Source organism: Citrus sinensis, chromosome 9, assembly GCF_022201045.2.
Source record: "Citrus sinensis cultivar Valencia sweet orange chromosome 9, DVS_A1.0, whole genome shotgun sequence".
Lineage (NCBI taxonomy): Eukaryota > Viridiplantae > Streptophyta > Magnoliopsida > Sapindales > Rutaceae > Citrus > Citrus sinensis.
This window is the reverse complement of record NC_068564.1, coordinates 137,816-164,186: the sequence shown is the minus strand read 5'-3', so window position 1 is coordinate 164,186 and position 26,371 is coordinate 137,816. Positions and strand designations below refer to the sequence as shown.

The window sequence follows — 26,371 nt, the reverse complement described above, 5'->3', positions numbered from 1 at the left end:
TTAAAAGTAGTGTATTTAGTTAAATATACCTCATATTTGAAAATTATCTAAGTATGCATTTTTATGTGGTACATTATCTAAAATATCCCTAAAGAAAAATATAAAACACACACACAACTCACAACACTCTTTGCTTCTCACGTATTTATCATCTATACAAAAACTCACACCACACTCAAAATCACTCACAAACAGCTAATGCACTGAGTTTGTTTGCAGCTGGGTGTATTATTCATCCCATGAATAAGGTATTTGAAACTTTTTTTTATTTTATTTTGCGCTATCTATTCAATTTGTTGACATTATATTATTTTTAGGGTTTTGTTTGGTTTGTAATAAACACTAAAGCAACTCATATTTTCATTACATTTGCATCATATGACTGTTATTTGATGAATTTTATAACTACATTCGTTAAAATCTGAAGTTGTTGTCAAATTTTTTTCTGCACCCGACATACACGACAGCAGTCGTGTATGTATGTATTTACACGACTGTAGTCGTGAAAATGTGCAAAAAAATTCAATTATTATGACACCTTATTATTCTATTGGTTCAAAAAATATATATTTTTCACTATATATATCCTTTTACTATTACTAGACTATAGTCGTGTGTGTTAATAAGTTACACGACTACTAACGTGTACGTATAAACTTACATACTATAATTGTTAATAAGTTACACGACTACTATGAACCTTATATACTTGTTATTTTTTGTTGTTTTAATTTTTTTAATATCTTTCATATTTAGTGATAAATTTTTACCTTTTTGTTTCGCAGATGAATAAACATGTTTGTGTGACTTTCTAAGAACAAGTATTGAAGGGAGGCGACCCGAGACTTATAAAATATGGACCGAGTGTTTGGGTTGAATATGCCAAAAATTTATGATGAATGTTAAATAACTTCTATTATATTACGACTTATTTACGATTTCAATAACTATTGGATTTGTGTTATTTGATAGGCAATCGAACTATAGTTAGTTTCATTTATTTGAAGTTTGATATGTTTAAAATCTATATTGATTGTGTCATCAATATAATGAATGATTGAAAATAATTTTTATTCTGTGCACATACCCGAGTACAATCGTGTATTTTGGCTGTTACAAAACTGGTCATGTTTATTTCTAAATACTCGACTACAGTCGTGTATCTGTGCAAATACTCGATTATCACAGAGAACTTGTCATATTTATTTCTAAATACTCGACCACAGTCGTGTATCTGTGCAAATACTGGACTGCAGTCGAGTATTTTGTCACAGAGAGCTTGTTATTTTTATTTGTAAATACCCGACTACAGTCGTGTATTTGTGCAAATACCCAACTGCAGTCGAGTATTTTGTCACAGAGCTTATTATGTTTATTTCCAAATACCCGACTGCAGTCGTGTATCTGTGTAAATACTCGACTGCAGTCGAGTATTTTGTCACAGCTTATTATGTTTATTTCTAAATACCTGACCACAGTCGTGTATCTGTGAAAATACCCGACTGCAGTCGAGTATTTTGTCACAGAGCGTATTATGTTTATTTCCAAATACCCGACCGTAGTCGTGTATCTGTGCAAATACCCGACTGCAGTCATGTATTATCTTACAGTGTATTCCCTGTGTATATATTGTGCAAACTATCTTATCTATCATTAATATAAATAACAAAGAAATAAAATATATTAATGCTGTCAATTGTCTTTAATGACATCAAATATCAACAACATCCTCATTACAACTATTACATCTCATAATCCAAAAAATGACACTACAAAGTTTTTTGCCATGACCTATGCCCAAATAATTTTACAACCAAGGCTTGTCGAAATTGTGTAACATGATTTTGTTGGCAGTATGAATTGACATCAAGTCCATGGGCTAGGACCTCCAAGTACCGCAATAAAAATGCTCCACAGTCACCACTAAAAAAATTCATATAAATCAATTGTTAAAAATCATCATTCTTATTATTATGTTCAAAACACATTATATATATAGTACATACCCTGATTTTTGTTGCAGGATGTCACGCACTCGCACGATGGGCCAAGGAATTTTCGAAATAACCTCACTACAGTCTGGATGTGTTTCGTGATATGCTATCTTCTGAAGTACTAGAGGTATCATGTCTGCAACAGGCAGCAATTGTCTCACAAAAACTGAATCCTTTGTTAAGTCTATCATGGAGTCATAAATATAAATCTTGCCCCCAAGTATATCGACCACACCGAGAACCCAATGATCATTCATGAATATTGGCAAATACACCTACGAAATACAGACAATATTCTTAACAAGTAACGGCAAATATATCTACGAAATGCGGTAACTGTTTTTATCTACTTGCAGTTGATTTATTAATAGTGTACTATCAATAGTTTTATGATGAACAAATAGCAAATTGTTAATAAATTAGAATTGCAAAATAAAGGTTCTACAACAAATAATAGAGAAAACCCAGATTGTAGCATAATGAATGCATACGCAGCTGAAGAAAATTGATATATAATTCCCATGGATGAAGTTCAACTACAAACAATAAGTAAAATTATATAAAGATCTAATGCATAAACTAGTGTAGCCATAACCGAAAATTCATAAGGATAATATTTAATTAGGAACTCCCACAACCATTATTAAAGAGCTATGAATTCACTCTCTTCAATTTCAAATTCACAAGTTAAAGAAGCTTCATTACATTACCAACAAGAAAGATTATCAGTAAATAAGCAAGATAATGACCAAAATCACGTGGGTAATTTGTTTTTTAAAACCCTAATGCATATAACCCTAACAATTATGCACCATAAATTCTCTTTATAAAGTAAAAAATAAGTATAAATGTGGTTAATGACCTTTAGTTCGGTGAATTTCCAGCCTTTAATTCGGTGATTTTGTAGCCTTTAATGTGGTGGATGAACTTGCAGCAGCAGGAGCATGAACTTGCAGCAACAGGACAGGCGTTGTGTATAGTAGCTCGTGAAAGCAGATTTTGAAATTTGAAGAATTAAATTGAGGTAATTTTATAATTCCACATTGAAAAATGTATATGAAAGAAATTTTGAATTATGGGGGTGTAGTTGGATAAATACCTAACCTTTAGGGTATAGCGGGGACAAATCCCTGCATTAATCATTTTTACGCCAAACCATGAATCATCATCTTCATTAAATTCCCTCTTCTTTTTCATTTTTACCCTCTTTCCCTAGGTACGATACGCGGAAGCATACGCCCGATCGTTTCATTGAATTGAACGCAAAATGCCTTTATTCGTTTCCGACGAGGAGATGTCGCGTCTCTCAAACGACGCCGCAGCTGTCGCGGCCAAGGCCGACGCCTACATACGATACCTCCAGACCGACTTTGAGACTGTCAAAGCACGTGCCGATGCCGCCGCTATCACCGCAGAGCAAACTTGTTCTTTGCTCGAACAGAAGTTCATTTCCTTACAGGAAGAGTTCTCCAAAGTTGAGTCCCAGAATGCACAACTTCAGAAGTCTCTCGACGACCGCGTTAACGAACTCGCCGAAGTTCAGTCGCAGAAGCACCAGCTCCACTTACAATTGGTATTTCTTATTGCTCATGATAACCACTAGGGTTTTGGTTTGGTTCCCTGATGAAGCATTATTTTCATTTCTGGAATAATTTATTTGATTATGTATGTGTGTAGATTGGTAAGGACGGTGAGATAGAGAGGTTAACCATGGAGGTGGCGGAGCTCCATAAGTCAAGGAGGCAGTTGATGGAGTTGGTTGAGCAGAAGGATTTGCAACATAGTGAGAAGGGTGCTACTATCAAGGCTTATCTGGATAAGATTGTATGTTTTATGTTTTAACTGATTATATTTTCTGCTCACTAAAAGAGTGTTTCCTCTACACCATATGAATTTATGATGTTTTCTTTTCTATCGTATTGTTTTGTGAAGATCAACTTGACTGACAATGCTGCACAACGGGAAGCACGTCTCGCTGAAACTGAGGCTGAGTTAGCTCGTGCTCAGGCTACGTGCACTCGTCTTACGCAGGTGATTTTGTACAAACTTTCATTATATTTGTTGTGTTAGTCTTTATTATTATTGGCTAAGCAAGCTCATTTAGGTTCTTTAGATTCTGAGGGTGCAGTAGCTATGTTGGTCAACGAAATTAATGTTTTGGTTGTGTATACCACAATTCATTTATGAAATGTACTTATTTAAAAGAATACATAATTCTTGTATTTATGTGATAATTTCTGAGAGGGAAAAAAAGGGGGAAAAAACACCTCTCAGCTTTGAATGCTTGCATTATTAGTGTTTGGTTACCGCTTTGATCGGTGCTTATGATCTGTCAAATAAGATTATAACCTGTCATATAAGCTTTTTTCTTTTCAAGATGATTGAAATAAGTTAAGTAAATGGGATAAAAAATTCTTTTCAGGTCCTCTGCAATATTATTTGTAGAATCAAAATGCATATTTTTATTTTTGTACATTTATGAGAAATTAGAGTCTGAGACAGTGTAAGCAAGAGCAAGTGTCCTCAAGGAGCTTGAAAGCGTCTGCTGTACTGGATGTTTTTGGGTTTTTGTTGTTTGCTTAGGATATTAATTTGTGGAAGAGCTTTTTAGTTCAAGTGTAATATAGGTAGACTATAAATGCTTTGTTATGATTGTCAGATAGAAAAGTGGGATGAGGGGAGGTAATGATTCGGAGTGGAAATATGTTTTGGATGTCTTGCTATGTTTAATGCCTTCTGTGATTATGCTGTAGCAGTTTCAAGAGTTGTGTATAAATCACTTGAAATTTTTTGCCTGCTGATAGATTTCCAAGGTTATTATTTGAGTCAAGTTTACATTTTCACTGATTCTTTGCCATTTGTCCATTGCACTCTCTGACTTGAATGCCGTTGGACTAACTAGCTGTGTTTTTAAGATTTCAGTTCTTTTGATGCTTTATTCTTGTTCTGATACATTTCAAATTTTTAACTTGGTTGTTCTGGAGTGAATCTTCATTTGACATCTCATTCTTGGATGATTAGGGGAAGGAGCTTATTGAGAGGCATAATGCATGGCTTAATGAGGAGCTGACTTCCAAGGTCAACAGTCTTGTTGAGTTGCGTAGAACACATGCTGATCTTGAGGCGGATATGTCTGCCAAGCTTTCAGATGTAAGTGCGCTAAGGACGTACTATTTCTTTTTCAACGTTTTTCCTTAGTGAAAACTTTAATCTGTTCTCTTGATAAAATAAAAAATGTATTGAAAATGAGAAACTTTTATCAGCCTATTGCAAATGGCACCATTTGGTGATCTCCATCAATTTTTGTTCTCTTGTAGGTTGAGAGGCAGTTCAGTGAATGCTCAAGTTCTTTAAATTGGAATAAAGAAAGGGTGAGGGAGCTAGAAATAAAGCTTTCATCTCTACAAGAGGTATCATTTCTTGTTTTTGGCTTTTACAGTTTGCTTTATGTTTCAATTCTTTTGTATCAGCTGCCTTAATGATATTGCTTTTGTTGCTTGGGTAGGAATTTTGCTCCTCCAAAGATGCAGCTGCAGCCAATGAGGAGAGATTTTCCACGGAGCTTTCAACAGTGAGTTTATAAAATATTTGCTTCGGTAATTTCTCTGTGTGTGTGTGTGTGTGTGTGTGTCTAGATTCTGTACAGAAAACACATCTTGTTTAGCTTTGGTGTTAAGGATTTGTTGTTGATTTGAAACTCAGAACATGTTATGGGGTAGACAGGGTTCATCGGCTTCTAGACTAATGCCAGTTTATATTCCACTACATATTGTTCATTAATTAGTAAAAAAATGTCTTTTTCTATGTTTATGATCGTTTTCTTCTTAGAACATTCTTTACCAAATAGTGTTACAACCATGATGAACAACGTATGTTTCTTCTTGGTTTCTTTGATGTATTTATGGTAAGCCCCTACTGTTCTGTGGTTAGGATGGATCAAACTATTTAGTTTTTGGAAGATCTATGGAAGACAAACTATTAAATTTACAACAGATAAATGGCTTCTCTTGGCTTATGTCAACTTGTTTTCAAAACCAAATATGCATGCATGTGTGTGTGTGTGTGTGTGTGTGTGTGTACATATGTATGTATATGCATACATATGGATATTTATTAACAAACTTTGACAAAAGTTGTGTTACAAAATTTTGACAAAGATATGGAAAGACTAAACTGTCCAAGTAATTATAAACAACTTGCTATCAAATTAGTTTTTCTAATTAATGAAAATGAATGGAAACATATAATAGAGGTATATATGTAATTGAAGTCGAATAATTTGTCTTCCAAAAATACTTTATATGCGTCCACCAAACTGTTCACTATAGGTTGGATGTCATTTAGAGCTCTATTAGATGCTGGCGTACTTTGACCTTTGTGCAAAGTCTTTGCTGCTTGGATGGAAATAGAGGAACCAAGTCCTAAGTTCTGGAGGATACTGCAGAGGCTAAAGCATAATTTTAGTAATAAACAAAGTATAATTTTTTTTCTTTATTTCTTGTTATTAAAAATTTAAAGGGTAAGAAAAACCTAATATAGTAAAACGATAAGATCATGGTGTCCTCACGCTCATGACATTAGAATTTTTTTTTTGGGGGGGGGGGGGGGGCCCCAGTTTACGTAATTTTACCTTGTATGTTACTGACTTGTACATATTCTTCTCAATTTTATATTTGTATATATTTATTCTTTCTGCAAATTTTCAGGTAAATAAACTTGTTGAATTATATAAAGAAAGTTCTGAGGAATGGTCCAGAAAGGCCGGAGAGCTCGAGGGTGTGATTAAAGCTCTGGAAGTGAGTTTTATTTCTTTGGTGCTTTTTAATGAATGAATTTTTGTGTATTCCCCCCCCAAAAACCTTGCTATTATTAGTGTTTTCCGCTCCTGTCTTCATCATTAATATTATATACAGTTTCTTATCCCAAAAAAATTATTATTGTCCTTGTTGTGATTATAATTATTGTTATTTTGCTATTGTTAAGCAGACCCAGTTGGCTCAAGTTCAAAACGATTGCAAAGAGAAACTTGAAAAGGAAGTTTCTGCAAGAGAGCAACTGGAAAAGGTATACATAGTCTTCCACTTTTTGTTTTTGTTTTTTTTTTTAGGTGTTTGGTTGTGAGTTATGCAATTTCTTGCAATCTTTTTTTCATTGTTGCTTCCCTTTTAATGTACTTGCCCAAATTTTTTAAAAATTCTCGATTATAAATTATGAATTTTATTGTGGCTGATGTGCAATTTCAAAATACAGTATCTTAATTTATAGTTTGAAAGGTTACACTTCTTAGAATTTCCTGTGGTCATTGTGGTCCTACGCAATTAGTGTTTGTTATTTTAGAACAAATGGTTCTATAGCTTCTCAAATTCTCTTCTCCACGATCATGTGAGATTTGGTATCTATCATTGCTATTCTATTGTTTTCTTTGCCATCCCTGATCTTAAAGTATTTTTTTTAAAAAATATCATTCACATATAAAGGCATACATTAAAGATATTGTTCACTTACAAGCCCCTTTCATTTCAACATTGGTCCTAGTAAAGGTCTTTAATTGATGATCTTTAACATTTTTATGATATATTTGTATTTTTTATTATAGGAGGCGATGGATTTGAAGGAGAAACTTGAAAAGTGTGAAGCTGAAATTGAAAGTAGTCGGAAAACAAATGAGCTGAACCTTCTGCCACTCAGCAGTTTCTCAACGGAAACGTATGTCCATAATTTTATGTAGTTGTAGTAAATTTTGGGTGCTATTTGTCCAGCAATGTGGTGTGCATGATTTCATGTTGTTTGTCATCCTTAGTTTTTATCTTGATAATGTTATATCCACTGATTTTGTATGCACACGTACTTTCTCAAGCTTACGAAAACATGTTGAGTAGTAAATTTTGGGTGCTATTTGTCCAGCAATGTGGTGTGCATGATTTCATGTTGTTTATCATGCTTAGTTTTTATCTTGATAATGTTATATCCACTGATTTGTATGCACACGTATTTTCTCAAGCTTACCAAAACATGTTGAGTACCATATTTAAATGTGTAAAATGTGCTCTGTAAAAAGGTAAGGTTAACCTTAAATTTTTTTTTTTGGGTAATGCTAGCTGAAATTATGTGGACCAAACCTCATACGCGCATCATATACAAATCATGTTGGATGACTAAAATTCTACCTTCTTTATGTCAGATTTCAGTTTAATTGATTGGTTTCCTCAGTCTAAGTTTATTCATCTGCTTTATAAGGCTTCTCATAAATTTGCACTTTGAGTATTTTAGATAAATATGTAAAATTTGATACTGTATGTATTTGTGTGGCCCCTTTCTTCCCTTTTATTTTGATAAGAATTGTGCATTTCCCTGCTGGAATGATAGGAATTATCAACTTTCTTTAGTACTTAATCATGTACGGTTGGAAGTTTAACAATTTTATAGATTGCATATATTGAGGGGGTTAGTGTGGATCTAGGTTTCTGTTTGGTCCTGAACTCCTTGGAAAGAGACTAGCTAATATATCAAATTGTTTGATTTGCTTTATCTATTTCAATGGGTAATTTAAAGTGGAAGGTTGTAGGCAGTACACCATGTAATGCAGTACTCTTAATCAGTGCTTTCTGTAGTACACCACGAAATGCAGTCTCTCAATCAGTACTTTCTGTGCATCAGCAAATTTTAAAATGAAAATCATTTCTTCCTTGTTTGTGTATGCAGTATGTAGCAAATCTGATTTTTTGGATTGGAACAATCATGCCTGTTTCTTGTTTGTAAAGTTGCTAGGTGTGGTGGTTGGGTTGGAAGCTTTTATCATTTGTGAGCTGCAAATTAGTTTCTAATAATACATTCGGTTATTATGGAGCAGATGGATGGAATCATTTGATACCAATAACATTTCTGAAGATAATCGCTTGCTTGTGCCCAAGATTCCAGCGGGTGTCTCAGGAACAGCATTAGCCGCTTCACTTCTGCGTGACGGATGGAGTGTAAGTTAAATGGTAATTTAAATACTTTTCCTTTTCCATATCTTATCCATTCAGATTTAAAGTTGTACTTTGGTCTTTTAGCTAGCTAAAATTTATGCAAAGTACCAAGAGGCTGTTGATGCTCTTCGACATGAGCAACTGGGAAGAAAAGAATCTGAAGCAGTATTGCAACGAGTATGCTCTTTTACCTTCTGCTAAATTTTTATATCATCAAGAATGTTGATGCCTGGATTCTTTGAGATATTCATAAAGTAGAGATATTGTTTTGGCAGTTTGGTATTTGGGCTATTGTACGCAGGAAGTTGAGATATAGTTAGTATCATCTACTGGTAGGAAGTAGTTACTTTTCTGTTGCCATATTTTATTGATGTATGTACTCAGTCATTTAGGGAGAGTATGGAGTAACATTTTTTGTTGATATGAAATATCAAAGACTCGCATATTTTAGTTTGCCAACCCTGTAATATTTTGACATACCTTGTTCAATTGTGCATGTCTTTAGTAGCATCTGGATCTTTCCAAAAGAAACGACTATCTTGTTTTTTCTTGTTGTTTTAAAGTTTAGTATCATTCTTGGATTTAAAAAGTTAGTGCAGCAAAAAGCTTAATAGCTGGAATCAATTCAGAAGAAAGCAAATTAATCTCTCTAGCAAACAGAGTTTGGTGTTAAGTGGTTGAGTGGCCTTTGAAGTACTTGGGTTTACCTTTAGATGGTAACTGGGTTCCTATAGGGGAAAAGGTTAGAAAAAGGCTCGATGGTTGGAAAAGTACTTTTCTGTGCGAGGGGGAAAACTCACTTTTGTTCAGTCTGTTTTACCCCGTCTTCCTATTTGTTAGCTCTTCTCAAAATTCGTATAGAAGTTGCTTTTAGAATTGAAAAACTCTGAGGGATGGGAAGGATTTGGAGATAAGAGAGGCATTCACCTTGTTAATTGGGAAGTGGTGTCTAGATCTAAGGAGAAAGGTGGCCTCGGTATTGGGAATTTGGTTAAAAGAAACTATGCTTTATTGGGTAATTGGTTATGGAGGGTTCCCTTGAAAAGAAACTCTTTATGGCATGCTGTCAAAAGAATAAATATGACATTCATCCTAACAATTGGGGCACAAATACAGTTTCTGTTGGCTCGCACTGAAGTACTTAGAAATCTATTCACAAGGCTACTCTTTTTTTCTCCCTCATGTGAAGTTGGTTTTGGGCAACTGTGAAAGAATTCATTTTTGGGAGGATGTTTGGATTGGGGATTTGTCCATATGTTCTACATTCTCTCGTCTTTATATACTCTTTTACTTATGTAGTGTCTCTATCAAGAGTATGATTGCTTATTCCCCGTTAGATTGGAAATGGAATTTCAATTTTAAAAGAATTTGGAAGCTAAGTCCTTCAAGGGACTTTTCTTGCAAATTCTTTTTCGTTAAGTCGATTGATGATCAAGTTCTTTTGAACTTTCAGCCTATCCATATGATTTGGAAAGCTAAAGTCCCAAGTTCAGTCCAAATTTTTGCTTGGTCATTGGCTCTTGGTAAACTTAATATGGCGCCATTATTCAAAGGCGTAATCCTAATGTGTGTTCTCCTTCTCGGTGTTTCATGTGCAAGGGAAATGGTGAAAGTGCGGATCATTTGTTTTTGCATTGTCACAATGCTGTCTAGCTGTGGAATAGATTGTTTCAGGCAGCTAAAATCCCTTCGGTGATGCCAGCTTCTAGTATGTCTATGCTTTCGGAGTTTATTCATGCTTTTGGGATGGGTGAAAAAGCTAGAGTGCTGTGGAAATGTTCAGTTATATCCACTTTCTGGGTGATTTGGATTGAAAGAAATAGGATTTTTGAAGATTCCAAGGAAGATATAATCCTTTTGTGCGAAAGAGTGCGATTATGAGCTTCTCTTTGGGCCTTGGTTACTAAGAAGTTTTGAGATTCTTCTTTCTTCATTGATCTACACTGGGAGGGGTGTTGGCTTAATTGTGTGTTTTGTTATGTTTTTGCTTAAAGCTTTCATGGTCTTTTAGATCCTATGCTTGTATTGTCATCTGATTAGCTCTCAATTTTATAGGTCTTTAGTGATCTTTAGTGAGGTTCTTTCTTTGCGGACCCTACTCGCGTTCTGTAATTATTATTCTTCTTAATACTAGTTTCTTTATTCATATATATACATTTATGTGTATATATATATATGTATAAGGTGTTTTAATGCTAAAATTTAAAGCAGTTTAGTTTGAAATATGGAAAATGTTCCATATGTTACCTTATTCAACTTTCTCTGAGATAGAAATCCTAATTTGGAGGTTATGTGATTGCAGGTCCTCTATGAACTAGAAGAGAAAGCGGGAATCATTTTGGATGAAAGAGGTAATATTTTGATTCATATTAAGAAACTGGGTGTCAAAAAATCAAAATGAGTTCAAAATTTGTATTTGCCCTTGTGAGCCTTCTTTCCATCGTAAAGCTGTAATGAGATAACATTATGAATTTTACAAATATTAATACGTGAAGAAACTTGAACCAGCAATCAATGTAAGAACAAAGAAAAATAAATAAATAAATAAAAAACACAAAGGACTACATCATCATCTAAGGAATGATATCAAACAGTTGTTTCTTGGAATCATTCAGTTTGAGCTTGCTTTTATTGGGGTTATATTTTGGTATTCTGATTGAAATAATGTCCGCAGCGGAATATGAGAGGATGGTTGACGTTTATTCTGCGATCAACCAAAAATTGCAGAACTTCATCTCGGAAAAGTCAAGTTTAGAGAAAACCATTCAGGAATTAAAGGTTTTCTGAAATCTTTTTGTTAGTACTTTGGTTTTTATTGTGTTTTCACGTCTAGCTAGTGGGTTGATAACTTGATATCTTTTACTTATCTTTCAGGCTGATTTGAGGATGCGTGAGCGTGATTACTACCTGGCTCAAAAGGAGATTAGTGATCTTCAGAAACAGGTTTGTGAAGGGTATCCAAATGTTGGATGACTAAATAATTGTTTATATAGTTTATTTTTGCTGTCAAAACTGGTTTCTTGACTGTGAATTTGATATTCAATCATTTGTATTGGTGTAACTTACACAAAGCAACAAATTATGATAAAAAGAGGGGGGGGGGGACTTGCACATGAACAATAAGATGGAAGGATTTGATGAATTTTGGACGCAGAAGAATTCGTTGCTTTCTACAGTCACTGTTTTTGTAATTTCTAGTTATCTTCTTGCATTGCTACTGCTGATGAATGTTGTTAGTATAATTAGAATTAGAGTTATTAAAGAATCCATTATTAATGCCATTAAATTATTGTATTCTCTTTTTAAAGAAAAAGATTTAGTCTTGTTTTGTGCTTGTGAGAATGTTTTTCACTGATTGAAGAATAACATGATGACTTCAAGAATATATTTCACCACAGGCATATTATAGTGTGTGAAATTATGTAGGATGTTGGTCCTTTCTGAGATGAGATTTGGGGTGATATTGTGTAGGTGACGGTTCTTCTCAAAGAATGTCGTGATATCCAGCTTCGTTGTGGATTGTCCAGGATTGAGTTTGATGATGATGCTGTAGCTATTGCTGATGTCGAGTTGGCTCCAGAGTCTGATGCAGAAAAAATAATTTCAGAACACCTTGTATGGTCTCATTTTCTTAGCTTCTTTCTTTTTAAAATTTAGTGATAGACTTTGAATGTATGTTTTGGTGAAAAAATGTTGGCAGTTGACTTTCAAGGACATAAATGGATTAGTGGAGCAGAATGTCCAACTTAGGAGCCTCGTACGCAATCTTTCTGACCAGATTGAGAGCAGAGAGATGGAGTTCAAGGTAACACAAAAACTTCTCAGCTGTATATATTCTTTGCTTGTTTAATTGACCAACTTGTTAAAGCTGATATCTCGTACTAGTTTTGCAAGTTATGAAGCCCATTTTTTACAACGTTTGTCTTCTTCTTTGCAATTGCAGGATAAGTTGGAATTGGAGCTTAAAAAACATACAGATGAAGCTGCCTCTAAAGTTGCCGCTGTGTTAGACAGGGCTGAAGAGCAAGGTCGCATGATCGAATCACTTCACACCTCGGTAATCTTTTTCAGGCATATATTGCTTCTTTTTACTCTGGCTATGAATGATGTAAAAATTTCCAAATTTTGATGTTTATTTATTCATTTCTTGTCCATCTGTCTAGGTTGCTATGTATAAAAGGCTATATGAAGAGGAACATAAATTGCATTCATCTCATACGCAGTATATAGAGGCAGCTCCAGGTTCTATTTCTGCCCAGCTTAATTTATTGGCATTATTCTATCCAATGTTTAATGGCCTTGTCAAAATGCTAAGTGGGGGGAAGGATAAAAGAGGGAGCTTGTTTGGTTGAAGATCGTATGTATTTAGCAAATTGGGTATGATGCTGCTGCCATGGAAAGATATGTCTGTTTGCCCTTTCCTATGCAAATATGCAATAACTAAGTTTTGGTTCTTAAAGTTCCCTCAAGATGCAAAGATGTAATGTAGAACCAATGTGCATTGTTTTGAGAATTGAGACTTTTATGGGGCTAAATGAGTTTTATGATAGATAGAGTCTAAAAATATTATGTATAGAAGATTTTATGTACAGAGGATACATAATGTATGGAAGATATTATGGGTTCTTTTATGGATATTGTTTAAAAATATTATGTATAGAAGATACCAGGGTTAAAGTTCAGCTTTCCTCACTTGTTTCTTCAATAGGATAAATTTTGTTGATTTTCATTTTTTGTTTTATTCATTAATTGTGATGTCTATTTTCTTGGTAGGATAAGAAACGTGATGATCAAATCATTTGTTTTTTGTTCTTTGCTTCGACTAGTTTTCTGTGAACTTAAATAGTGTGCTTTTTATTTGTTGGTATAATTTGTTCTGTGGTTGCTGCATAGATGGAAGAAAGGATCTCTTGCTTCTTCTCGAAGGTTCCCAGGTATGATTTTGGTTCAATACTTCTTTCTGGGAGGTTGGGCATGTTTATTTATTTATTTTGTTTCTCGGTATTGGTTACCTGATTTACTCAATACAGGAAGCAACTAAAAGGGCCCAAGAAAAGATGGCTGAGCGTGTCTGCTGTCTTGAAGATGATTTGGGAAAGGCTAGGTAAAGTTATCTATTAAGCTCTACTTTCTGAACTTATGGGGGAATTCAGAATTTTATTGGCTTAGAGAGCCTTCTATGCAGTGTTTTACTTAGTTTTAGTATCACATCCAAAAACACTGAGCTTAAGCTTAAACTGCTGAATACACTACGTTTTTCCTTTTATTCTACTACCGATTTTTTGGCCTGCCTTCTTTAATATGGGCCAGGCTCCAATGTGGTGGTTGACAATTCAAACTAGTCGTTATTACTTTTTTCATGGCTACTGGCTTTTATGGAGCAAGTTCTATGAGCTTTGCTGAGTCTGCATATCACTTTTGCTAGCTGTAACTTCTTTTTAGCAATTGCTGGCACACCCCTTTTGAATTTTTTTGTATTTTATTGTTTTAATTTCAATACCATTTCTTGTTTCCTATCAAATGAAAAATATTTGTATTCCCTCAATACAACTGTAATATAATGCAACATCTCAATAGATACTATATCGTGATGCTGTGTTGCAACAATCTTCAATGTAGCAAAGGTCCAGCTAGTTAATACTCATGCTATGCTTCAGCCTAATGTTAAATTTCTTCGTAAATTAATTAATTCCTTGTATTTTCTTCACTTATGAATGCCGTGTATTTTTCAACTGAAATTTTCGTTCAAGGTGAAGGCTTTGCTCATGATGAGCATGTTATGCAGTTTAAATTTTTTTAAACCATTCACTATTGGTTACCTTAACTTTGAGCCCAAAGCTGGTATAGAAATAGACCTTTTGTATTCTTTATAAATAGTCATTGCATTTAATAATAGTTTGGTACATAAATGTATTTTTAAATGTATGCAAAATTATGCCTTTTCTTGGGTCAATGTTCTCTTAGAAATCCTCAACTTTTAAGCATGCTTTCTTGTCAAATCTTCTTTTAATTTTTTTCTCTTTAACCTAGGGAGTGGTTGTACTTGAGTACATTAAACAAGCATTTGGCATATATTTTCTTCCAAATATTTTTTGAGTTGCTGGTTGCAGCATTTGAATTTTTATCATTGTTGTGGTCATCATCATAAAAACATATTTTTTATGATACAAATTGTTATTATTGTTTCTGGCATAATATTGAGATTGTTTTTACCTCATTTCATCACGTTATTATAGCTTATTTCATCTTATGTAATTAGGAGTGAGATTATAGCACTGCGATCAGAGCGTGATAAGTTGGCTCTGGAAGCGGAATTTGCAAGAGAAAAGCTTGACAGTGTAATGAGAGAAGCAGAACACCAGGTGAAACAACTTAATGTGGTATATGTATGGATATGTGTGTATCTTGGAATAAGTGGGCTTTTTACAAAATTTCCTCTTTATTTGCATGTGACGCATGGCAGAAAGTCGAAGTCAATGGTGTTTTGGCAAGAAACGTGGAGTTTTCCCAACTGGTTGTTGACTACCAGCGAAAGCTGCGTGAAACATCAGAATCTTTGAATGCAGCTCAGGAGCTCTCCCGGAAGCTAGCTATGGAGGTGGAAGTTATACTGGATGTAGTTAATGATGTTGATCCTTGTAGTTGATATTCACCGCATTTCTTGTGCTTCTATAGGTATCTGTTTTAAAGCATGAAAAAGAGATGTTGTCAAACGCTGAACAGAGAGCTTATGATGAAGTCCGTAGTTTGTCACAGAGAGTTTATCGGTTGCAGGTTGGGAGATTCAATACCACAGATTTCTATCTTGCAAATGCTGTGAATGTTCTACATTTGGACTTAGAAAAAAAAATGGTTCTAATTTTACTTCGTGCAGGCTAGTTTGGACACTATCCAGAATGCCGAAGAAGTTCGCGAGGTAGCTAATCTCACCTGTGAATATGTGTGCATTTTTTTCAAATCATGGGATCTTCCCGAGTCATTGAGTTGTATCGTGCTTATCACTGGAACTGCAGGAAGCAAGAGCTGCCGAAAGGAGAAAACAAGAAGAGTATATAAAACAAGTTGAGGTGTGTTTTCATCAAATCTCCAATATTTTCTGGCATGATGAGTTGATTGAAAATGTTTTTATTTAGACTGTAAAATGATAGTTATTCAAGTTGTTGCCAATTGATTGTGTGGTTTGTAGTATTTGCTAGTTAAGCTTTATTATCATTGGTTCTTTTTATTTCCTTTTATAATAGTATGTCCACTCATAGTCTTCCTTGCGCGTATGGCTTGGATCAGGGTTGGGTTATGAAATCAGAACCCATATTTGGAGAATGTAGCCACTAGAATGAGCATGTGTTCAGACTTTTTGGTTTTATGATGTTGGAATCTGATTTATGCTTGTTTTGTTTAGTCTGAACATGATAATCCATGGAGAGTTCAATACTAAAGTTGATCATTTCCATTGTAATTATATTGAAAATGTTAACCATTGGTTCTGTTGATTGGTGAACCCTTTGTAGAAGGAGTGTATGGAGTCATTTCCTGTCTATTGTTGCTTCAAACCTTTGGTTTCCTTGTCTTTTTCAGTTTTGTTCTAAGAAATGCTAATACTTATTTCATGTTACTAAGACATTATTTAAACTTTTTTGTGTGCACAAAGGGGCAATATCTAATTTTTTTGATGTTGCACCAATAAAATTTATGCAGAGGGAATGGGCTGAGGCTAAGAAAGAGCTGCAAGAAGAGCGGGATAATGTTCGATTGCTCACATCTGACCGGGAACAAACTTTAAAAAATGCTGTTAAGCAGGTTGAAGAAATGGGAAAAGAATTGGCTACTGCCTTGCGTGCAGTTGCGTCAGCAGAGACTAGAGCTGCTGTTGCGGAGGTTATTATCTGTTGAAAAGGCTAATGCATTATGGACTAGTCCCTTCTCTTCCTAGAACTGAAATAAAGAAATGTTGTTAATCAGTTTCATGCTTTCTTTTATCTTTATGACGCATAGCTTACTTATTTGATGGCTGTTTTGCTTTATCAGACCAAACTTTCTGATATGGAGAAAAGGATTAGACCTTTGGACACAAAGGTATAGCTTTGTTGAATTTTTCTTTTTTATTTTTAGAATGCAAGTGAAGTTACTCGCACTCGCCATCTTTGCTTAACAGGGTCTGCTTTTCGATGTGCCTTGTTTCTGAGTGTCTATTTCGCCAAGTTTGCTCCTTCTAGTATTTTGTGGTTTATACTAGTTGTTGTGTTTTTTTCCCTTTTTCTTTTTGGGTGATAAGTGTTTGTGCTAGCTTAATTAAACTGACTATTGCAATACATATTCTTTCTTGATGTATGCGTGGTATCATGCCAAACATATATATTCATTTGAGATAAAACTATTGTTGAGCTCATAGTCATTTTCTAGTTTGCCTATTCATGGTGCAGAAATGGTGCTGATGTTCGTATCTTACTAATAATCTGCCTGTTAAGGCTAAAAATCATGATGACTTTAGGCTCCTTGTAGTTGATATTTTTATTTTTCAGTTAAAGGTAGTCTGATGGTGACGTCAATTTGAAGGAATCATTCAGATCCAACATTCCTATGTAGTCTATGATTTCTTGTACAATGTTTACTAATTTCATTAGTATGAGATACTTCGTCTTGTGTGATCTGTCTATGACATTGATTGGCTAATATGATTTTCTAGTTTCGGCAAAGCCTGACACTAAACCTCGGATCAGTTTCACTATAAAAATAGTAACAGCAACTCTAGTCTATGGCTGAATTTTATTGTGTAAAATGTGGCTAGTTAAATACTGTAATTTTCTATATTGTGTAAATTATAGATGAGCAGAGTCTTTGGTTTGATATTATTCTACTTGTTTTACTCCTATAAATGGAGTGAGTCTAATATGTAGTAATTGCTTTTATTGGGTTCTTAATTCAATTAATGCAGGGTGATGAGGTGGATGATGGTAGCAGACCAAGTGATGAGGTCAGTATTCATTTACCTCTGGGATCTTCTGTGAATGATGCTGCTGATACTGTTTGCATACGCATCATCTAGTGTCCAGTGTGTTCGTATTAGAGATAACAACTTATGATTAACTGCATCTCTCCTTAGGTTAATGCCTTTATTGTGTATTGCAAACCCTCACAGTTATACTGTAACTAATTTTAAAATGACTGTTTCACCATACCAAGTTCTAAGTGTAGTCCTTTTTTTCTTTTTTTCCCGGGTGGGGGGTGGGTGGTTGCTGGAGTGGAAAAATTCACTTTCTGGTTGGCTTGTATAAGGTGGGGATTTAAGTTCATCTTGATTGCTATATCCGGAAGGGTGTTCTAGATGTGTGCCTTAGAATACGAACATTATAATCCGCTAAAGTGTTACTCTTAGGCTAATGCCTCTGTGCCCTATTATGGAGGTTTGTCTCTTTAAGCATAAGCTTAAGTTATGCTTGGTGGAGTGATTTTGAAATTGCAAAATGTGAATTTCACCATTCTCTATGCCCTATCAATTGAGCTTGATTTTGAAAATATGAAATCTCAATTTAATTATATTTGGCTGTATAATATATTAATCTAACTGTCCCAGACTTTTTGATATGATGCATTGCTATTGTTTCACTTAAATATGCTTTAGGTTCAATTGCAAGTGGGAAAAGAAGAGCTGGAAAAATTAAAGGAAGAAGCACAGGCTAACAGGGAACACATGCTTCAGGTGCGTGTATATAGCAGCATTTAAGTATTCTTACCATTCTTATGCAGTAGAATAATTCAAATAACATTTCACTCTATTTTGCAGTATAAGAGCATAGCACAGGTGAATGAAGCTGCATTGAAGGAGATGGAAACTGTTCATGAAAACTTTAGGACTCGGGTAATTTTGGCATTATGGGCTCTTAAAAATGTGTTTCAAAGACTTTTCAATTAATCTGTTATTAAGTTTTTTTTTCCTGAAAATATCTGTTAGGTGGAAGGGGTGAAGAAATCCTTAGAAGACGAACTTCATTCACTTAGAAAGAGGGTTTCTGAGCTCGAAAGGGAGAATATTTTGAAGTCTGAGGAAATTGCATCTGCAGCTGGAGTAAGGGAAGATGCCCTTGCATCTGCTCGAGAAGAAATTACTAGCTTGAAGGAAGAAAGATCAATTAAAATGTAAGACTGTTTCATATTACGTTGTGGTGATTTTGATTTTCCCTTGCATTCATTCCTCATATACTCGCTTTGATTGTAGTTCTCAAATTGTGAACTTGGAAGTTCAAGTTTCTGCTTTGAAAGAAGACCTGGAAAAAGAGCATGAGCGACGGCAAGCTGCTCAAGCCAATTATGAAAGACAGGTTACTTTTAGCTATTTGAAGATGCACACAAGTTGCTGAAAATGATGCATGCATGCATAGAGCCTAGGCTACAGTATTGAGATCAATTTAAAATTTTCTAAGGTCACTGCTCTGGAAATTCAGTTTAACAAATGCTTCAAATTTTCTGAATAAGCTTGCTTGGCTAGCAGTGCATTGGAAAACATGTTCATGTCCTTCGTTATAATATTCCTCTGGGTAGAAAGTGCTGTTTCTTATCTATAATATTTGTTTTAAAAAGATTAGGGATAGCTGGTTTTTGTATTTTGTAGAATGAGGGAAAAAAATGTCATAAACTGTGGGCTTGCAGATTTTATACTTTAGACTTGATCCAGTTTGATGGTAATCTTCTATGATTTCTGTATGCACAGGTTATTTTGCAGTCTGAGACAATTCAGGAGCTGACCAAAACATCACAAGCCTTGGCTTCGTTGCAAGAGCAAGCATCCGAATTGCGTAAACTGGCAGATGCATTGAAAGCTGAAAATGTAAATATTGTACACGCTATTTTAGTTTCATTGTTGTTTTGGGGGGGGGGGGGGGGGGGGGGGGGGAAAAAAAGGAAATTCTGATTTGTGGTTTTTACCTTTTAGTTTTGCTGTGGTATGACAAGCCAGTTTTACTGGTACTCTCAATGTCTTTTTCTCTTGACTTTAGATCGCAGAAGCTTTAGACATGCCATGCCTAGATCACTTGATGTTGTGAGATACAAAAATGCTTACCCTGCTACAATTTGCAGGTCCAGTCTGTTTTCAATATTATGCATAGAATTCTCTTAATTGTTTTATAGTATGATTTGAAAGGAACTAAATGATATCCTAGGAGAAGTGAGCTGGGTGAAATTTAAGTTGCTTTTCTTGCTACTATTTTGCTAGAGCTCGTGAAAGAGAACTTCTTGGACTTGAAGGATTATCAAAACATATTAGTGTTTCATTTCTTTTGTCTTGATTTTATTGATAGTTGATGACACATATGCTAGTGTTTTGTTTGGCATTAGATAATTTTACGAGGGAACATGTTATTGTGATGGATATCTGCTGCTGCTTTTGGTTTTTTATGATTTTGTTCCCAACTTTCTTTTTAGTCGCTAGCTTATATATAGTCATGCTGGCAGTTTTTGAGTTTTATTCCATTAGCTGATTGACTTCCTGGCATAATTTTGCTACAGAGCGAACTAAAGAGTAAGTGGGAGTTAGAGAAATCAGTTCTGGAGAAATTGAAGAATGAAGCTGAAGAGAAATACGATGAAGTTAACGAACAGGTCAATGCAAGCCTTCTAGTTGCCCTGTTATGTTCTCACATGACCAGTCTCAATTCTTTGACTGGATCGATCAAGATCTGGAGTTTTACATTAAGTAACTGATGAATATGAGAGATCCAATTCTAAATCTCACTCCAAACTTCACACAATCTCGCATATTCAATTTTTAGAATTTTGGAGTTATTTATTGATGTTTCGCATCTGGATGGAATTTTGCAGAACAAAATACTACACAGTCGACTTGAGGCTTTGCACATTCAATTGACTGAAAAGGATGGTAGCTCTGTCAGGATTTCTTCTCAAAGCACTGATTCTAATCCAATTGGTGATGCTAGTTTGCAGAGTGTGATTAGTTTTCTTCGAAATCGAAAATCAATAGTAAGTAGATTTCACCTATGATGATTGCTCTTATGTCATGGACTTTCTTAATGTTTTTGAAAACTTCCTCAGGCTGAGACGGAGGTAGCTTTGTTAACGACAGAAAAGCTACGCTTGCAAAAACAAGTATGTTATTTAATATTTTATTTTATTATACAGTCATTCATTATTATTGAATTGATTCTCCGCAGTCTTGATTTCTCAAGTTTTCTTTTGGCAAGTCAAAATAAGAAGCTTATTTTAAATTAAATTTTGTTTCAAATTTAAAAACTGCTTTTATGTGGCCATAAACATTGCTAAAGTGTTCATCGTTTGTGGAAGGGATTGATTTTGTATTGTACATCAACTCATAGTAAACTTGTCATTTCTTTATTACCTTTATCCAACCTACTACGGATCATGGATTCTCTCTTTGTTGTTCTTGGTGATGTGAAATGACGCTTGTGATGGGTGTGCTTAGGAAGAGTTTATAGACTGTATTCTAGGATGATTTGTTAAGATGTTAGTCCGTCCACATTCACTGGTAATGTTGTAGTTTAATATTGTTAATGTCCCAGTTCTGTCCAGAAATCAGGTCCCAATTGAATGATCTAAAGCATAATTTCATTAACCTCTGTCATCCTAACTTGATTTGACTTCTATGTAGCTTGAGAGTGCTCTTAAGGCAGCAGAGAATGCTCAAGCGTCACTTACTACTGAGCGTGCAAATTCAAGAGCTATGCTATTGACAGAGGAAGAGATCAAATCCTTAAAGCTCCAGGTTAGGTTTTATTTTTTCTTGAAATATTCGCATTATGGAAACATGGACTGCTGAAAATCATTTTTCTCTGCCCGTTCTTCCTATTTCAATAGCTGCAACATTTTATGGTCTGGATTCATTTCGGGTTGCTCTATTGCATATTCTGTTAAACTTGTAACTTTCCTTCTTAAATTTTTGTTCTCTCATAACCTCAGATTATTGTTAAAATTTTGCAGGTTAGGGAACTAAATTTGCTTCGCGAAAGCAATGTGCAGCTCAGAGAGGAAAATAAGTATAATTTTGAGGAATGCCAGGTATGCCTCGGGGTGGACCTCTGCATTTAGAGATTAGTTTTCATTTCTGTTATACTGTTTTGTATATTCATAGTAGTTTGATGTTATTCTTAAATTTAATAAGTTATCTTGATATGATCATAGAAATTGCGTGAGGTAGCTCAAAAGACCAAGTCTGATTGTGACAATCTAGAGAATCTGTTGAGAGAGAGACAAATTGAGATTGAAGCTTGTAAGAAAGAAATGGAAAAGCAGAGGATGGAGAAGGAAAACCTGGAAAAGAGGGTCTCTGAGGTACTGGATGTTTGAACTGCTTTTAATGTTACTCATTCTTTTTGGTAGCAGTCTAACATGTAGAACTTCATGTAGTTACTTCAGAGGTGTAGAAACATTGATGTTGAAGACTATGATCGCCTGAAGGTTGAAGTTCGGCAGATGGAGGTAGAGTAATTCTTTTAAGTTATTTCTCATGCATTTGGCAAATTGATGGTTCTTGATTATGCTTTTGGCCTATTTCCTGATTTATTTTGATTTTTGGTGACATTATTTTCTCCGTTCGTGTTTTATTTTGTCTGTTTACTATTAACTATTTTTTCTTGTCAAGCCCCCCCCCCCCAAAAAAAAAAAAAAAAACCCGCGCGTCCTGGAGGGACCTGAATATCTTTTGCAGCTATTATCTTTTAGTTTTCGCCCAAAATATCACCACAGATGTGATGCTTTTAATCACATATACTGGGAGCTGGAAGAAAACTAGGAAATATGTAAAACATTAGTTGCATGTCCTTAATCATTTAAATAGCTCTGGTAAGTTCGGGATGGACGTTTTGGGAAACCATCAGTATGGCTAGATGTAACAATCAATTTTCACTTGGTTTCTTAGTCTCTGTACTCTCTGCAGCCTATAGTAGTTCCCCATCTTCGTTATATTGGTATTATTTTCTCATTATTTTTTCAAATGTGTCTTCACTTTCACCAGGAAAAACTAAGCGGCAAGAATGCCGAGATAGAGGAAACAAGAAACCTTCTTTCTACGAAGCTGGATACTATTTCACAATTGGAGCAAGAACTTGCAAACAGCAGACTGGAACTGAGTGAGAAGGAGAAGAGGCTTAGTGATATTTCTCAGGCGGAGGTACACCTACACGCGTTTCATATGGAATAGATAGATATGGGTTTGTTTCTTTGTCCTCAATACTTATATGGTTTTATGTGCAGGCTGCTAGGAAGTTAGAGATGGAGAAGCAAAAGAGGATTTCAGCTCAACTGAGGGTGACTATTTGACTAATTCTTATGCATAATCAATTGCCTCTATTTGGTTACTGTAATTTTCTTTTGATGTGTAATGTTTTATATTGACATGAAATCGGTTACTTCAGAGGAAATGTGAAATGTTGTCGAAGGAAAAGGAGGAATCAATCAAAGAAAATCAATCTCTTGCCAGACAGTTGGATGATTTGAAACAGGGTAGCCTTTTCTTCTTGTTTTTGGTTTAGTATCATCATGATTTTCGTTTATTATTTTCTTTTGGACTTTGAAATCTGGTGTGCTTTTGGTTTATTTTTGTAACTCATGTTTATTAATTGCCTTCATAGGTAAAAAGTCTACTGGTGATGTTACTGGTGAGCAAGTGATGAAGGAAAAAGAGGAGAAAGATACTAGAATACAGGTTTACAAATAACCACTTCTCTTTTTGGGTTTCATTTTGTTGTATCTGTTTCCTTTTTCTCTTCTTCTGCTTCTTTTAAGCTTCTACACCTCTGCCAGATTCTAGAGAGAACTGTTGAGAGACAAAGAGAGGAGTTGAAGAAAGAGAAGGATGACAATCAGAAGGAGAAAGAAAAGCGCCTGAAAGGGGAGAAAGTAATGTTGGATTCTGCTAAGCTTGCGGATCAGGTTATCCATCTGTTCATCATCATGCAATCCTTGAATTTCTTGTGTGGGCATTTTAAAATTTGCACTCTAGTGAAAACTGAAAACTGAAAACAGTCAGCCGATTTTTAGTGAAAAGTTGATTCTGTTCTTTAATTCCAACTTTAATGCCCCTTTTCTCCCATTATTAGTGGAAAACAAGGATTTCAAGCGAACTTGAGCAGCATAAGCAGGCTGTGAAACGCCTTTCAGACGAACTAGAAAAGCTCAAGCATACTGAAGCTGGTCTTCCAGAGGTAATAATAATCTATGACTTTCCATTTATAACACATTTCTTTTCAAATGTTGAATTTGAATGAACAAAGATAGTGTGTGATTGCTGCCGCACTTTGGGCCTCCATCATTTGGGAATTTTAAGATTCTTCTTTCTTCATTGATCTATATTGAGAAGGATTTTGTGAATTTCCTTTTATCATTGATCAGTCATTAGTCATCAGGGTAATCCTTGAGTTCAATTTTTAAAATACTTCTAATTATATTATCTATTCATATTCTTTTCAGCTGGCAACAACTGGTTCCCATTATTTATTTATAAAGTTTTGCGCTTGATTTGTGTATATTGGAATGAATTACATTTCTAGATATTGGAATTGAAAAAAAATGGCTCAAGTTGATGTTGTTATTATGCTTTGTGGTATCTATCTCATTCTTGCTCAATTTTGTTACTTTTTCTCAGGGTACCTCGGTTGTTCAGCTCCTTTCTGGAACAAATTTGGATGATCATGCTTCATCCTATTTTTCTGCTGTTGAAAGTTTTGAAAGGGTGGCACGTTCAGTTATTGTCGAACTTGGAACTTGTGGTCCTTCGGAGACATCTTTGGCCTTAGATGCTGCAGCAGCAGCAGCTACAACGGGTATAATTTTTTCCTTGCCCAACAGTTTGTCACCTCTAAAAATGGTGGTCGCTTAATTCTTTCAACCCTGTAGGTTCAGCGGTTGCTACTCTGGCACCGGTTACGGCGTCTTCAGCAGGACCTGGAACAATTCATTTACCTGTAAAAGCAACTGATGGAAAAGAGAGAGTTAATCTGCCCAAAACCAATGCTGAAACTCGTAAACCTGGACGACGATTGGTTCGTCCCCGACTTAAAAGACCTGAAGAGTCACAGGGTGATATGGAGACGTCAGAGGCAGAAGGATCTAACATTACAGGGAAGGTTGCAGCATCTCATGATGCAGAAACTCAAGGAAATCTTGCCCTACAGAGTCAACTGTCGGCACGTAAACGCCCAGCTTCAACCACAACTGAGTTGCGCGAGGAATCACTCTCTCAAGGGGAGCCCAGTTCTGATGTCCCAGCACCAGTGCTGAAGAAGTCCAAGTTACCGGATTCCTCTTCAGAAGATGCAGGAGGACAATCTGCATCTCCATTGGAAGATACTCAACCAACAACTGAAGAATCTGTTGAAGCTGTTGGTGATTTAGCTCAAGGTTCAAATGAGGAAGCTGTTGAAGCTGAGAAGGAAGAGGTTGACAATACAGGAGAGAAGGCTGAGGAGATGAAAGAATCACATCAGGTAGATACCACAAGTGAAGCTGAATTGCAAAACGATAAGAATGATGTATTGGAAGAGAATTTGGATAGGCCAACTGGAGTTGAGATGGCATGTGATGATGGATCAAAGGATCAGGCTGAGCAAGAGAACCAACAGTTGACATTGGAATCTGAAAGTGAGAGGGAAGAGGGAGAGCTGTTGCCAGATGTGACAGAGGTTGAAGGGGCTGCTGACCTGTCAAATGTGGTTGGGAGCCCAGAAATTGGAGAACTTCTGCCTGAGCTTGTTTCAACTCCCGTGGTCTCACCAGGTGGGAATGAGGATGAAGCTCCAGCTTCAGAGGAACCCCAGGAGGCTGTAAATGATGAAGGTGACGGAACTGAAGAGAATGCTGAAGGTCTTGATAAGTCTAATGATGGTGAAGAGGCCGATCAGGTCCCCGAAGGTTCCGTGACTACTGGTGAGACTGCTTCCACCAGTTCAGCTATAGAACCTGACATCTCAAGGCAACCTAGTTCCAGTGCAACGACGACTGAGGCAAAACAGGCATCCCCTCCTGCAAGTAATGCCTCACATATAGTAAACCTACGGGAGCGAGCAAGGGAGAGGGCTATGCAAAGACAAGCTGGAGCAATGCCTTCTACAGTGATCAGAGGCCGTGGCAGACCGGCAGGACGTGGTCGCGGCGTACGTGGTGGCCGCAGCGGACGGGGACAAAGTCCTGCTCAGCAATGATGAGCTGTTGGAATATGTAGTGATCATATTGATTGCTGATGGCTACAATACAAAATGCCTGTGGAGTGTGTCTAGGTTGAGTAATCCTCCTCCTCTTCCCCCCCCCCCCCACAAAAAAAAACCCCATCAGAACACCAAAAAAAAATGATTCGACTCTGCTTTGGTCACTGGATCCGTAGGCATGGTTCGCTTGTATCTTATTCTGTCTACTACTACTATTGAAGAGAGGAAGTCAGTCGTGAAT

At 35.7% G+C, this 26,371-nt stretch overlaps 1 protein-coding gene and 1 long non-coding RNA gene across 3 annotated transcripts; one reads left to right on the top strand and one right to left on the bottom strand.

The window, feature by feature from the left end:
- Nucleotides 1-1,659: 1,659 nt before the first annotated feature.
- Nucleotides 1,660-3,003, bottom strand: LOC102620990 (uncharacterized). Its single transcript, XR_372509.4, has 3 exons — nucleotides 2,857-3,003; nucleotides 2,007-2,269; nucleotides 1,660-1,923 (listed from the first exon to the last, which is right to left on the bottom strand). It is a non-coding gene; the product is annotated as an uncharacterized LOC102620990 (long non-coding RNA).
- A 258-nt stretch (nucleotides 3,004-3,261) lies between these two features.
- On the top strand, nucleotides 3,262-26,233 carry LOC102621175 (nuclear-pore anchor). 2 transcript variants are annotated; one of them, XM_052433835.1, is made up of 48 exons: nucleotides 3,262-3,567; nucleotides 3,672-3,818; nucleotides 3,927-4,025; nucleotides 5,016-5,144; nucleotides 5,312-5,404; nucleotides 5,500-5,565; nucleotides 6,701-6,790; nucleotides 6,981-7,058; nucleotides 7,591-7,700; nucleotides 8,845-8,965; nucleotides 9,047-9,139; nucleotides 11,265-11,313; nucleotides 11,637-11,740; nucleotides 11,837-11,905; nucleotides 12,434-12,577; nucleotides 12,663-12,767; nucleotides 12,906-13,019; nucleotides 13,126-13,204; nucleotides 13,856-13,896; nucleotides 13,993-14,066; nucleotides 15,222-15,324; nucleotides 15,426-15,560; nucleotides 15,638-15,736; nucleotides 15,837-15,878; nucleotides 15,976-16,029; nucleotides 16,658-16,837; nucleotides 16,988-17,035; nucleotides 17,895-17,933; nucleotides 18,582-18,659; nucleotides 18,744-18,818; nucleotides 18,912-19,096; nucleotides 19,176-19,278; nucleotides 19,668-19,784; nucleotides 20,465-20,557; nucleotides 20,777-20,935; nucleotides 21,008-21,061; nucleotides 21,582-21,700; nucleotides 21,916-21,988; nucleotides 22,112-22,261; nucleotides 22,337-22,408; nucleotides 22,944-23,099; nucleotides 23,183-23,236; nucleotides 23,344-23,431; nucleotides 23,560-23,633; nucleotides 23,732-23,860; nucleotides 24,028-24,132; nucleotides 24,573-24,750; nucleotides 24,824-26,233. In XM_052433835.1, the coding sequence occupies exons 1-48, from the start codon at nucleotides 3,262-3,264 to the stop codon at nucleotides 26,125-26,127; spliced, it is 6,177 nt and encodes a 2,058-aa protein (XP_052289795.1). In that variant the 3' UTR covers nucleotides 26,128-26,233. The 2 variants fall into 2 exon arrangements, with proteins under 2 accessions (XP_052289795.1, XP_052289794.1); XM_052433834.1 differs by having other exon boundaries at nucleotides 6,978-7,058.
- The last annotated feature ends 138 nt before the right edge of the window (nucleotides 26,234-26,371 follow it).

Excerpts from the sequence above, each read along its gene's own strand:
- LOC102621175 (XM_052433834.1), top strand. The coding sequence starts at position 3,262 with ATGCCTTTATTCGTTTCCGACGAGGAGATGTCGCGTCTCTCAAACGAC. Across the intron at positions 3,819-3,926 it reads AGGCTTATCTGGATAAGATT|ATCAACTTGACTGACAATGC; the intron begins GTATGTTTTATG and ends TGTTTTGTGAAG. Across the intron at positions 16,030-16,657 it reads AGTATATAAAACAAGTTGAG|AGGGAATGGGCTGAGGCTAA; the intron begins GTGTGTTTTCAT and ends AAATTTATGCAG.